This window comes from Bradysia coprophila, unplaced genomic scaffold (genome assembly GCF_014529535.1).
Source record: "Bradysia coprophila strain Holo2 unplaced genomic scaffold, BU_Bcop_v1 contig_94, whole genome shotgun sequence".
Classification (NCBI taxonomy): Eukaryota; Metazoa; Arthropoda; class Insecta; order Diptera; family Sciaridae; genus Bradysia; species Bradysia coprophila.
In genome coordinates, this window is record NW_023504022.1 from 10,616,608 (window position 1) to 10,629,730 (window position 13,123).

Genomic DNA, 13,123 nt, shown 5'->3' on the forward strand with positions numbered 1-13,123 from the left:
AAACCATCATTTCAACGAATGTTCTATCTCTCAAAAATTAAACTGTAAAAAACAAACAAAAATAACCATCATCTTCAGATCGCTTAGCCAGCGACGCCTCTTCGGATATCGGATCCAGAGCGGTTCGATTTTCGCCACCAAAATCATCCGAACTGGATTCATGGCCGGACTCACTGCATTCGGTTGTCCCATCATTATTTTCATCGTCCGACGAGCAGCCACCCTCCGAGGCTGTGCTGTTCGGCCGCGACGAACTCAAATCACTTGTAACGGACTCGCGTGCCGTTCTGGTTGCAATGTCTTTCGGTGGACTCACATTCGAAATGGGAGGTTTTTTCCGATTCCCATCGGGGATCAGATTTTTTTGCACCATTTTTAATGTAGTCCTCGGTAGTTCTCTCATGGTTTTTCTTCTTTTTCACATAAACTTTTATCGCATCGAACAATTTTATTTTTTAGATTTATCGTTTATATCGCTTAGTATATATGCAACTTGGAACTGAGAATATCGAATTGGTTTTATTCGTTTTAACAGCACTACTATTCCGATATTGATTTATTAGCTATATTATATGGAAAAGTATGATGGAGAACAAACTCTCTTAGCATGTATTTTCACTTAACAAATTTCAACTACTTCCAGGCACTGAATTTTTCATCTGGTTTACGTTTAGTAAATAAAATTATCGAACTACAAATAGCAAAATTTTGTGTTTATTGATTTTATATACAACACGAACGACGAGTACCTTGTTTCTCTTCTTTTCAATTTTACAACATCACTAGAACGCTATTCTTGCATGACTTTTCACAATTTCGGTTTAAGTTTTTTTTTGCGGAGTTTCAGAGCAATTCTTTTTTCATGGTATCATTGAGACTAATTCTTTACAGAAATCTGCTTTCGAAGTAAAACATAAACTTTTCAATTATACGTTAAAGTAATTACAATTTGAAAAGGTATAACTATTTGAATGATGCAGGGCCTTTGTGCTGTGGGTTAGTCGTGCAAATAAATTTAATTACATTTTAGAGCATTTCAATTAAGCAATCAAACACATTTTTACATACGCTACACGAGTTGTTACATATGTTACATAAAGCTAGACTGAAAAATGTTTCAATAGATTTTTGATGAATATTAAAAAATTACAGTCAAAGGCAGTACAATTTCAGTATGAATTTGCTTCAGCTGTTTTGCAGCTGATCCACAAATACAATGAAAACTGTTTATACGGTGGAAGCTGCTTCACACACGCGGGTGGTTGTAGTGGTGAAACCATAAAGACGTATAAACAGTTTGTGAGGATCACCTGAAAAACAGCTGAAACGAATTCATGCTGAAATTGCACTGCCTCTAACTGTATATTGGATCGTGAGTTTTCTTCGTTCCATTCGCTCTATTCGTTCCAATCCCACATGCATAAGAGTAGCGACTTTCTTTACATTTATTCCGTAATGTTTAGGGCCTAAACATGAGGAAAATAAAGGTGTAAAAGTTCATCCGTACTATTCTAAGGTATTTTCTTAAGTTAATCAAGTTATCATGATAACAAGCGTTACGGACATTTTCTTTATTTATACGATTTGACAAATGCAGAACAGATTTTCTGTCATCAGACCCTGACTTTAAATAGACGGCAATTATACACATTAAAAAACTTCATTCGCAGAGTCGAGCGCCAAATTTTTATGGGGGAAAGGGCAATTACCCTTTTGCCAAAATGGGTAACTCCAGACTTTTCGAAATATCTTCACCAAATGAAAACCGATTTCAGTAAACTTTTTTTTTCTTTGAAAGCAGTTGACCAGCCGCGTCGTTATATATTAGCCTCATATTAGGTCGGTGGCCGAAAATCTCGGGGAGATACCACCATAAAAGTGTATGCTTGTTTTTAGCAAATTTTAGAAAATTCTAGTTTATTTCACGAAACCTGAACCGATTTTACTAAACTTTTTTTCTGCTGAAAGCTATTGACAATACGCGTAGTTTGAAACCAATATGAGGTCATTGGCATAACGTCTTGGGGAGGTATGACCAAAAAGTGTTTGTTTGTATTCGACTTTCCAAGATATTCTCAATAAATCTCAAATGATTTCTGTAAACTTGTTTCCCTATAGAAACGAACGCTATAAGTCCATAATTGCACCAAATGACACGAAATTAAATTTTTAGAAGATTTTTGGTTCATTCTGCTTGTAAGGTCAAATCACCTCGACGCAAACGTTGCCAAAATTACATTTTTACACATAAAAGCTGAAGATCGGTGTCATTCGAACGAAAGCTACAGCATATGATTTCACGAGAAAAATAGCTTTGGCTCGATCAGGTTAGTTGGGTGAGTGAAGTAGGTGAAATCAGCTTCCCAGTGGTGATAAGTGTCATCCTCGAATTATGACTCGTCTAGGTTATCTCGAAAAATTTTGTAACCATTTTTTTAACCGTTTTTAAGCGAAAGCAACATTTTCTGTGGGGCCACCAATTTCGAAAAAAAAATTCTGGCTATTAATTACCACCGAAAAATATCACTTTTATAGACATATCTCCCACAAATTTTGAGCTACCAACCAATCATATTGGACTTAAATTGCGCGTCTTGACCATAGCTTTCAGAAAAACAAGGCATCAGAACAGCCGGAGCGTTTGCTGCGACTTAGCCCCGTACGACCCGTAATCCTATTTCGTCCGTAACCATAATACGTCCGTAGCCGTAATACGCCCGCAACCCTAATACGTCTACAACCCTCTAATGCGTCTGTTACCAAAATGCAAGTCAAGTTGGGCATGGTCAAATTTACTGAAAGTGTTCATTTTTAAAATTGCGCATAGCGCAATTACGAAAGCCCGTACGAAGTACCTCTCAAATAAAACCAACAATTTACGACATTATTTTAGAAACCCAAAATTTTTTGCCAACTTTCTATTGGGTATTCAATTATCTCTCAAATGAAACAAAAACTAGCAAAATCGGATGAGATTTACTCGCTTTATGTGCAAAAAACACTTAGGGCCGAGTAACGACCTTTGAGCCCTCCCAACAAGCCCGCGTTGCATCTTACCCAAAAACAATGTTCAGCAACTTTGTTCTACTCGTCAATACCTTTCATTTGATATATCACAAGCAGCCATTGCGTGCGTATTTCGGTAGATATCGTCGAAAGACTGAAAAATGCTTTGCCCTTACTGTCTGCTTCCAATTCGACGTGTTACAAACGGCATATTAATCTTATAAGCCCCCAGTACTTCGTACGGGGCTAAAAATAAGTTTACCGAAATCAGTTTTCATTTGGTGAAAATATTTCGAAAAGTCACAAACGTGTAACGCAACTAACTGCCGACTTCTTCAATCACACAAGTCACACTTCGCAGGCTAAAAATTCCAGTTCTTGTTGGCATGAAAGCACTGGGTCTCCTGAGTATTAGAAAATTTATAGACTGATTTGTTACCGCAAAACATAGCTCACTTTATGCCTCAGAAATGACGAAATTTGTAACGCAACTAACCCTGGAGTTACCCATGGAAATGGAGGCACTGGTTCCTACATTGGATTTTCTGACTATTGGAACAGCATAGTTGTTTTAGCTAATTGCATAGTTACATTCAAATTGAAATATTCATGTCCCAGATATGATGCAGAAATCCAGCTCCAGAAATCGATAGAGAAACCGAGGATAAGCTGTCATTCAATTACGAATTTCAAACTGTATCGCAGAGCATTTCAAATAAATCTAATTAGAAAGAAATTACGGATGAAACTACTAACAAACTCGTAATCAATTTGCAAATTTCATTGTAACATTTTGTATATTCCATCCACTCTGAATATATTAAAATTCTTACGAAATTGATTAAATTTCCCATGTATGCGGACTTTTACTTCCACGAGTTTTAACGTATTTTTATTCCCCTGGAGAGTTTAGTGCATATTTAAATGCTATCAAACAATTCCATCCCGAAATTCTGCTGTGTCTCGTACCTTTATTGTAAAATTAGCTGAGAGGAGATTGAAAATATTTTTGAAGAATGTGTTCCGAATATTTTGTCTATTAATTTGCGGTTATACGGTACGTTTAAATAACATCGCATAACTTCATATTTGAGTTCACGTAATACGTTGTCTTGGGCTTTATTGTAAAGCTTTTGGAAACTTCTATATCATCTGTTGTCGACAACGAAGTACGAAAGTACTTGTTAGAGATCTCTGATGCAGAAAAACTTTAAGCGAAGTCAAATATTCTGTATCGAATGAGGTAAACGTTTTTGTAGATGTGTTTACGATGACTTAGAGTAGCCAATATAAGACAACCTTACAAAGAAATCCATTGCAAACAGTACTGAGGCCTGAGGCAACTTTCATTGCTATAAAATTGATTGACGACCGGCAGGAGTTACGAAAGGAACGAATAGTCAACCGTTCAGGCTTGAGGATGATCTAAACATCGTGCAACGTAGAAGTTAGTGAAAAAAATATGGATTGACAAGAACACTGATGTAGATTGACTTAAATTTACAACAGTGATACCAGCCTAGTAACTTTAAAATGACTAGTCCCTTAGCCAGGTTTCAACAGTGAGTAACGACAATGTGACCGAAATCAACCGGATCTTATTGAGAAAGGAGTCACCACTTTTAATCCGTTATTTCATGTTATTTTTAGCCAAATTGAAAACAGGTGATCTAAAGTTAAGGGATCGTTTATAAAGTGTGTCATGCGTGCTGTGGAGATGCAAGATATGGTTGAAAATGTGATATAAAGACATGCGAATAGTCGTCACTCGTGACTCTCTTTATAAGTGATGTAAAATCGAGTTTATTATTCCAATATTCTAGAGAAGCAAGAGAAACAGCAACACCAAAAACAAGCCATGACCTATGGATTGGATAGCAGTTTCTTTTGTAAGAGTTTTGATGATTGGGTGATACGATTGCCGTCACAAAAAGGAAACAGAATAAGCGATAAGACGACAAAAATTAGCGATGAACAGATGAGCTGTGGGTAGTGTATCTCGTTCATAGCAAAATGTGTTTGTTAAATCTGAAGACCCATTGAAAGTTTAATTTACCAATTTATTATGAAGTTAAAAAAAACTTGAAAATTTGTGCGTTGTGGTTAGATCATCATTTATAGATCTATAGGTTCGACATAATTTTATTTAATCGAATTGAATTATCTAATGGATTGTTTGAAAGCATTATGTGGTTACCGAAGTATAAAATAGTGTAGGTTGGATGTGTAAATTGATATTGCATAAAGTATTAGCGTTGAGCATGTAAGTTTTAATAAAAAACACCAATTGTCACAAAGACATCTCTGATTTCATTTTCACAATCATTTTGCGATGGAAATGATTTCAATTCGAAAACTTTACTCAAACAGAAAAGTATCAGATAACCTCCGCTCCGCAATTAATCCACAAATTGGCCTTTCTAAAATAAAAAAAAACAGTTTACCCGCGTACATACACCAGAATTAACCTAACAGTTTGAAATTGGATTATAAATGTTGTTTATTAAATTTTAAATACACACAAATTGTAATAGCATCGGACTTTCGAAAGAAAATGTTCTCTCTCGTGAAAAACAGACATTCTAAAATTAAATTTTACGCATCGCATGTATTAGCAAAATATACAGACAACAAGCATTTTCTCATGGATCAATTTAAATTCTGTTTTCAATTAAATTGTATTACTTTTGGCGGATTGAACAGAATGCTGGCAGAGTGTTCTGCGTCGAAAATGAGGTAAAATTTTCGAGGGTTGAAGGAAGTATTTTGGTTGTTTTATTGCAACTTCTGAGAAGTATAGACGTACGGTACTTCTAGAGTCGCTCTTGTTGGAATTTCCTCTTTTCTCGCCTCGATAAACAAATAACTATTGTTTAAAGTATCGCCTTGAACTTGATACAATAGTTCATTACGTCCTCGTTTGGAACTTTTTATTTGGCCAATTATTGCTGCCCGGCAACGTTCCAAATAATTCCACAAAGTGAAATGATTCATTACCTGATGACATTCGCGGCAATTTTTACTTCCCTAGGGCTTAACGAGCAAAATAGCATACCTGCTGGTTTGTTTACCGAAGGGAAAAAATATGACATTCCACCAATAGCGAGTTTTGCGGGCAGAGCAAAGCGAGGACCGCGAATCGCTCCACTTGAAATTTCCTATTTTCTTCCAGATGTGAACACAACGTTTCTCATTTGTGCATGATTAACCGTTCTTCTCCACGAAACAACAACATCAATTTGTTACACAGTTTTTCAAAACAAAGCCGGAGGTGTGAGTTTGGGGTAGAAGATTTTCTCTGTCACTGTCAAGACACGACGGTATAAAATGGACATTTCCTCCCCGAACTGTCATCAGATAAAGCGTCAACAAAACGACATTTTCTCATGGCCATTTGCGTGGAGAGTGTAGAAAATAAGGTTAGTCATACCGCACACTTGTATGAAATAGTTATTTGTTCACTAAGCGAAAAAAGGTGAAAATTTCATTTCGATGGTGTTGTCATTAGTCAGCAGAGAGAAAAAAAGGCTCCCAAAGTAAGAAATGACTATTTTCTCGCCTGGATTATGAAAAATCTTTTACTTCATTAGTTACAACATCCATTCTAATATGAATGAAATAGCCAGACTAATTACTCTTTCCTCGTTGTTGTCGATAACAAATGATCACAAACAAATCATAAAAATTTCTTCGCTCTCTAGATCTTTAATCGATCCAATGTTCCCAGATCAAGTCATAGTAACGATTTGAAAAATAATTTACTTCACCCATACTGCCAATGGTTCATTAGGCTCAGATTATTCATTGCGCTAAGTTAATTTAAGAGAATAAGATAATCTCAATTTTCAACAAACAAATTCATTAATGAACCACCATCAACAAAGTGTTTCAATACGGTTCTTGTCAATGAAATTAATTTATTGTTCAGCTACAGATAAGTGTACAAACATGCCGGCTGCACATTCAATTCAATTACAATTGGTATGCAACTTGTTAGGCTGAGTGAATTTATTTGAAACATTTCAAAAGCCACATTGGAGGCGCGATATTCCAATTGCAGTCGTCGATTTTTTGTTAATTAAACAGAATCTCGTTTATTAAGAGATTAATGATAGTTTCTTTTAGATAAAACTATTAAGATTATGGCCACAAGATTACATAATAATCGTCAGACTATAAAATGAGATAAGCGTAAAATTCCAAATTTCGTTTTTTAATTATCAGAGTCGTAAAGCAAACAATGCGTAAGTGGCGTACGTTAGAATTTTAGTACAAAAGAAATTCAACAAAGCACTCAAATTAGCACATCACGAAAAAAAGATAATTTCAGCAGTGAAAACAAGTTCTTTGTCTGCACTTTATTAACGTTAGATCAGATACGTATTCAAATTTATCTTGACATAAATGTTACTGACTAGCAATAATTGCTTAAAATTAACATTTTGTAACCAGCATGCTCATGCAAATCAATTTTGAAGAAATACTTTCTTCATAACCTTTTAGAAATCAGCAAGCGTATCACGATGTAATAACTGAATCTATGACTTTTCTTGTTAACTGCAGTTTCATGAACTTGTTACAACATCTTTAACTTGAATAGCTTTTCCGTGTACAAGAACACTAACCAGGAGTTCATCTCCTATTATTGTCGGTTGTCGTTCTCATCGACATCGGATGACTAGCCGTTTCTAAAAGGTTTACCATAAAATATTAACGAGCATACAAGAAAGGTTTTTTGTTACACAACTCAGCCTCTCAAAGTCTCTTAAAAAGCGGAAATGCTGCTCTTAACTAAGAAATTATTTTCAGAAGATAAAACCGAAAAACGATCAGAGATTAAACTAATTTCTAACAATCCATAAATATTCCATCAACATCACGAAGGCCCTTAAAAATAACTTTTCGGCTATTCAACAGCATCTATTAATTATAAACTACAAATCAAATCACTCGCGTACACACATGTTCCATAGGAAGAAAAATATTGTTCAGTAGAACAACAAATTCACACCCGTATTTCGTTTCAAGACTTTCGTTGTCGATTTTATACTGTTTTAACTCTGGATTATTCATGTTGGTAGAGGCTAAGTGTGGTGCGCTGTGTAAGTATGTATATTAAGAGTATATATGCGGAGCAAAGCATAACGTTCTTTTTTGTACGAAATACTATGCGCGAACGATATGTAGGGACAAAGTTAGTTTCGTAACAGGCAGAATGAAGTTGACGGTTGTAATGGAAGCCAGTAGTATACCTTCTAAGACGTTACACTACTTTAATCGATCGTAGTTTCGACAGTAAAAACTTAATTACAAGCGACGGCTTCAATAGATATAGTAAATAGTGTGTCGATGTACACTAGTTTATTGCAATTTCAATACAATGCCTGAAAAACAAGAAATTTACGCATCGAAAATTGTAAAGAGCCTAACGGTTTGTGCTTGAACGCAACAGGAAATTATCTTGCGAATAATTGAGAGATGTATTTGTTGCCAGAAGCAAGACATTTATACCAATACAAGACGTTAGAAGACGTTAATCAATCAAATATTGCCCAAAAATCTTAAGAGGCATCGATGTTTTGCAGAACAGCATACATTTGAACGTTTTTTCACCAGAATCTTTTTTCAAAAATCTAAGACCGCAATCACGACCATAAATGTGTTAGCTTTCAACTTAAAATTAGACTTGGTTGTAGCAGTTTGACCAGATATGAGAAAACTGTGCAGTTTAGGAAAGTTTAAGTGCTGATATTATTCGAAATTTTAAAAATCGGTCGGCCAGCTACACTTCTTCAGCGATGGAATGGCTACGGCAATAAACCATAATTCTAACTGGCTACAGTTAGGATCATACCACCGTCTACGTTTGAGAAAAACACTTCATTTAGGGCATGTTGCCCGTTCAACGTTCATGTTTATTCTGATTTTACTTCTTACAAGCACCTCGTATTTATATCAAAGTTTTGTCTACTTCGATCAATTTCATTCCAAGAGGTGACTTGATAAGGTGGAATAGGTGGAATACAGAACAGATATTTTTCAGAGTTGGTCAAACTGCTGCAACCAAGTCTATTTTTTTTTGTTTACACTCGTGGTCGTTATTGTGATCGCACATTTTTCAATAACGATACTGATGAAAAGATAGCGTCGAAAATCAAATACGAAACACACAATTGTAGGCTGTAACATTAGCTAAGCATATGTATGCATCTTAAGAGGAATTACTACCTTGTAGAAACATTAAGGCGTTTTATTAAGCACCGTACTTTCGGAGATATCTTTTTGAAAAATATAAGACGACAACAAGCACCACAGATGGGTTAGCTTTCAATAAAACATGTTTGGTTGTAACAGTTTGGCCATCGCTGAGAAACTCAGCAGTTTATGCAAATTTAGGCAAACTGTTGACAGCTAACACAATTGTGGTGGTTATTGTGGTCTAAAATTATTTAAAAACGATTTTTGTAAAAAAAAAAAACAGCGAAAACACAATAGAAAACGCCCAAATGTAGACTCTAATTTCAGCTTCGTATCTATCCCTCTTAAATATTTAAACAAAATTTTGAAAGGTCAATGAACTTTAGAAGATGATGTAAGACACTTCGGGAATTGTTAAAGCTACATAGTTTGCACTGAAAGAAGCTGAAGTAAGCTGAAGTAAGCTTTATATCAATAACCTCCAAAATACCACTCATCTCAAAGTATCGGTAGAATAAGGTACGTTTTTTGGTAGATCTCATTGAAAGTGTAATTTTCATTCTTTATGTGGGGTATTTTCATAAAACTACGTCCAGTTTGAGAAATCCAGCAGATGAAAAGTTTGATCTTCCAAGGTAAACTTACGACTGGCTAGAAGAACTAGCTTTTTCGACTTTTAAGCTTCGCCTATCAGACCAAATCTATATGACAACAGACAACCTCCATTTTTTTACTAACTCAACTGGATTGAATATTTGCATGATATTTTACCTCATGAGAACGAATCATCCTGCAATTATCGCTAATTTTCTGTCGACAAAAATATAGCTGAAAAATTTAGAATCTACAAGGAAAATTGATACATATGATGTACCCACTCATAGCCCGTATAGCACATTATGCTGTATAATACATGGCATTAACGATGTGTGAAAATTCATGATAGAAAAACTATAAAACTAAGTGCATGGATGAGATTTATAAAACATACACAAAACATAATGAGAAACACAGAAAATAAACATTGACAGAGAGAAAGTGTTGCTGAAACACGGAAAACATCATCCATATCATTTAATAATAAAATGTTGTAATTTTATTTATAGATTCCATTTTCCCTCTGCGTCTATGTAGTCTTTTATATGTTGTTATGTTATATGTTTTTTGCTCCTTTTTCTCATTTCATTCGGTTTAAATTCGAATATAGAAACGCCCATGGTATGTGAATTTTATATATAAATAAACGATGAACCAAATTCTGTTAAGGAAATGAGTATAACCCCGTTGTTAATTTGGAAATATAGCCATCGTTTAACCTTATAGAATCGGCTACTCATCTGCTATCGACAACTAAAACAAGAATAATCGATGAGCTCTGGCTAGTGTTTTTTTTATATATAGTGGAATGACTATGATAAGAATAATGAAGTACAAGATTTCGATACACTTTCCGTTTCTATTTTTGTTATAAAGAAAAAGAAATTGAGCTGACAGTAAAAGAAGATTTGACACGCCTGCAATCAGTGAAATGTTACTTTGAATTACAAATCACTGGAGCCCAAACTAAAGATAATTTATTGATCTGGAAAGTACGTGTACTTTCTCATCTGTTGATGGATCGATACTTGAGTAATTGGTTTTTAATTTCGCAAAGGATATTTTGTTCTAACTCCAAAATTATGTCAGCACAAAAAGTTTTTGAAAAATCTGATTTGATTTGATTTGTTAAGAGCCTTTTTCGGGCAATATTAATACCGCAGTAACAAGTGCAGTCTGGACAACCAGCAAAACGAGTCTTCTGAACCGCGCCTTGAAGTATGCTAATGTTTTAATTGATATGTAGCCTAAATGTAGGCTAGACATATTCACACAAATTCATCGTATTTGGAGTACATCGTACGAGCTATGAAATTATGAAGTTTGAGTGAACGTTACGACGTTATTAATGCAATATCATCGCTACACAAATTACATGTGTAAGTGGAATTGTCTGACACTGGAATCGAACCTGGACCACTTTTGTGGAAAGATAGAACGTAACTCCGTCAGTCATGTGCTTGACAGGCAGAAAATTGACATGTCGCGTATGATAGACCTTTCAATGAAAATTTTAATTTTTCATGAAAATTAGTTCGCTTCGTGAATTTTCTACGATTTTAAGCGACTGAAATATTCTCTGCCGCTACTGCCATCTTTGCGCACAAAAACAAGTATTTGTCTTTCACATTTTGATCAAATCGCAATTTCGTGTGACAGAAAGCATATGAAATCTGTAGATGCTACGCAGGAACTACTTTCGGAAATCTTTTCTAATTTTTTCCCAAATTCTCATAAATTGTCCCACTTTTCTTAAAAAATTTTCCTTTTATCCCGAGAAATTAGTAAAATGTTGTAAAAAAACGAAAAACGTTTTCCCAAAAAAAGATCCCTGATGCTACGTAAGAATTAAATTATTGGTGTATCACACCCCATGGCAAAGTTCTTGGAATTACTTTATCTCATTTTTCCGTCAATGAAAGGTCTACAGCGGCGAATGTAAAATATAAACTAATGAAGGAGATCATCTATCGTCATTAATAAATTGCTCAAAGTGTCACATTAACGACAGAATGCATACAGTAATTATGCAAAGAAATCATTTTAGACATGTCATACACGTCTTACTGGTAATCAAAATGGAAACTGAGGATTACGTTTTTTACGTTTCACGTTTTCCATCTGCTTATCCAATTACAGCCAGATTATGTTCAGCATGAAAAACTGCTGTGTCAAAACATTTTCATTTGAAAATTCTTAAACTAATTTTCATTGTTGGAGAAATAAAAGAATTTTTAATTTTAAACTACAAAAGGATTTGTAACATTTTGTGTTGAACTTTTTCCCATTTGAAAATGTTTTACGTCGCATTTATGTAGTACTAGTACGTACACAAAACAGAGAGTTTGGACATGTATACATGAACAGTAAAGTACAACCGTCGCAAACAAAACCATGCAAAAGAGAAACGTATAATCATCTGCTATCGACAGTAGCGTCAGAAATAAGCGATGACCTCCGGTTAACTAGGTCAAAAATAGTCAGTGGTATGTTAAAATGAGTGAAGTAATAGATTTTGTATCAATCACTTGCCAAAATTTTGAACAAAGGAAGTAAGGGATTTAATCGCTACATCGTCATATGCTAGCCGTTCTAATACTAAAGAGTCATCCTTATCCCATAGATGCCATGAATAAAAGGAAACACATATTTCATTGGGTTTATACACTGGTTGTTATTATATAGATTATATTATATGCGGTGGACTTTGCACAAGTATGTGAGGTAGCATGTTGAGTATGTACCAGTGGTTATACTGTGTGCACAAGTCTTGTTCAAATAAAATTTTTGGAGTTACGGCATGCAATTATTTTGTATTTAAATATTTTCGCTAATAAATTTCATTTTATAATTACATGAGAAGGCAAACTTCGAAGAGGGAATTCTCGCGGTGGATGGAGACGAGAATTTCGCGTTTAAATTATGCGGGAATATTAATTCAATTTAATAGAACAACATTTACAGCATGAATACATTAAAGCCGCCATTTAATTGTGCAATGCACAATAAATAATTGTGCTCATTGTTTGGCTACAAAATCCTTTCATACAGAAAAGACTGTTTTCACACCATGTGTAAACATTATTCTTACAAAGATTTCTTGTTTTCCCTATGTGTCTATCATGAATTCACAAAACGTTTCCCTCCAAGACATAATGTAGCTCTTTTCATCTCTGTGTAATACACTGGTTGGGTTCACGAGACATAGTGAACGTACACAAACTCTACACAAGAAAATTGAGAGACTTCATTTCCCATTTGTGTACGTGTAAATGAACTTAAAGTAAATAATAATAAACGCTGGCTGAAGAGATTTCCACAC

General features: G+C 34.8%; 1 protein-coding gene across 7 annotated transcripts in view; it reads right to left on the reverse strand.

Moving 5' to 3' along the window:
* LOC119085556 (liprin-beta-1) overlaps window positions 1–13,123 on the reverse strand; it is a 58,626-nt gene that overhangs the window by 18,491 nt on the left and 27,012 nt on the right. The window contains exons 1-2 of one of the 7 annotated variants that reach the window (XM_037195971.1): window positions 7,969–8,026; window positions 67–895 (exon numbers count right to left, since the gene is read on the reverse strand). The exons of 4 other annotated variants lie outside the window; for them this stretch is intronic. In XM_037195971.1, coding sequence (XP_037051866.1) covers window positions 67–403 — 337 coding nt within the window. In that variant the 5' untranslated portion in view covers window positions 404–895; window positions 7,969–8,026. Of the gene's footprint in view, window positions 1–66; window positions 896–7,968; window positions 8,027–13,123 lie in introns of those variants that run through there. 2 more of the 7 variants (XM_037195974.1, XM_037195975.1) reach the window with 2 other exon arrangements.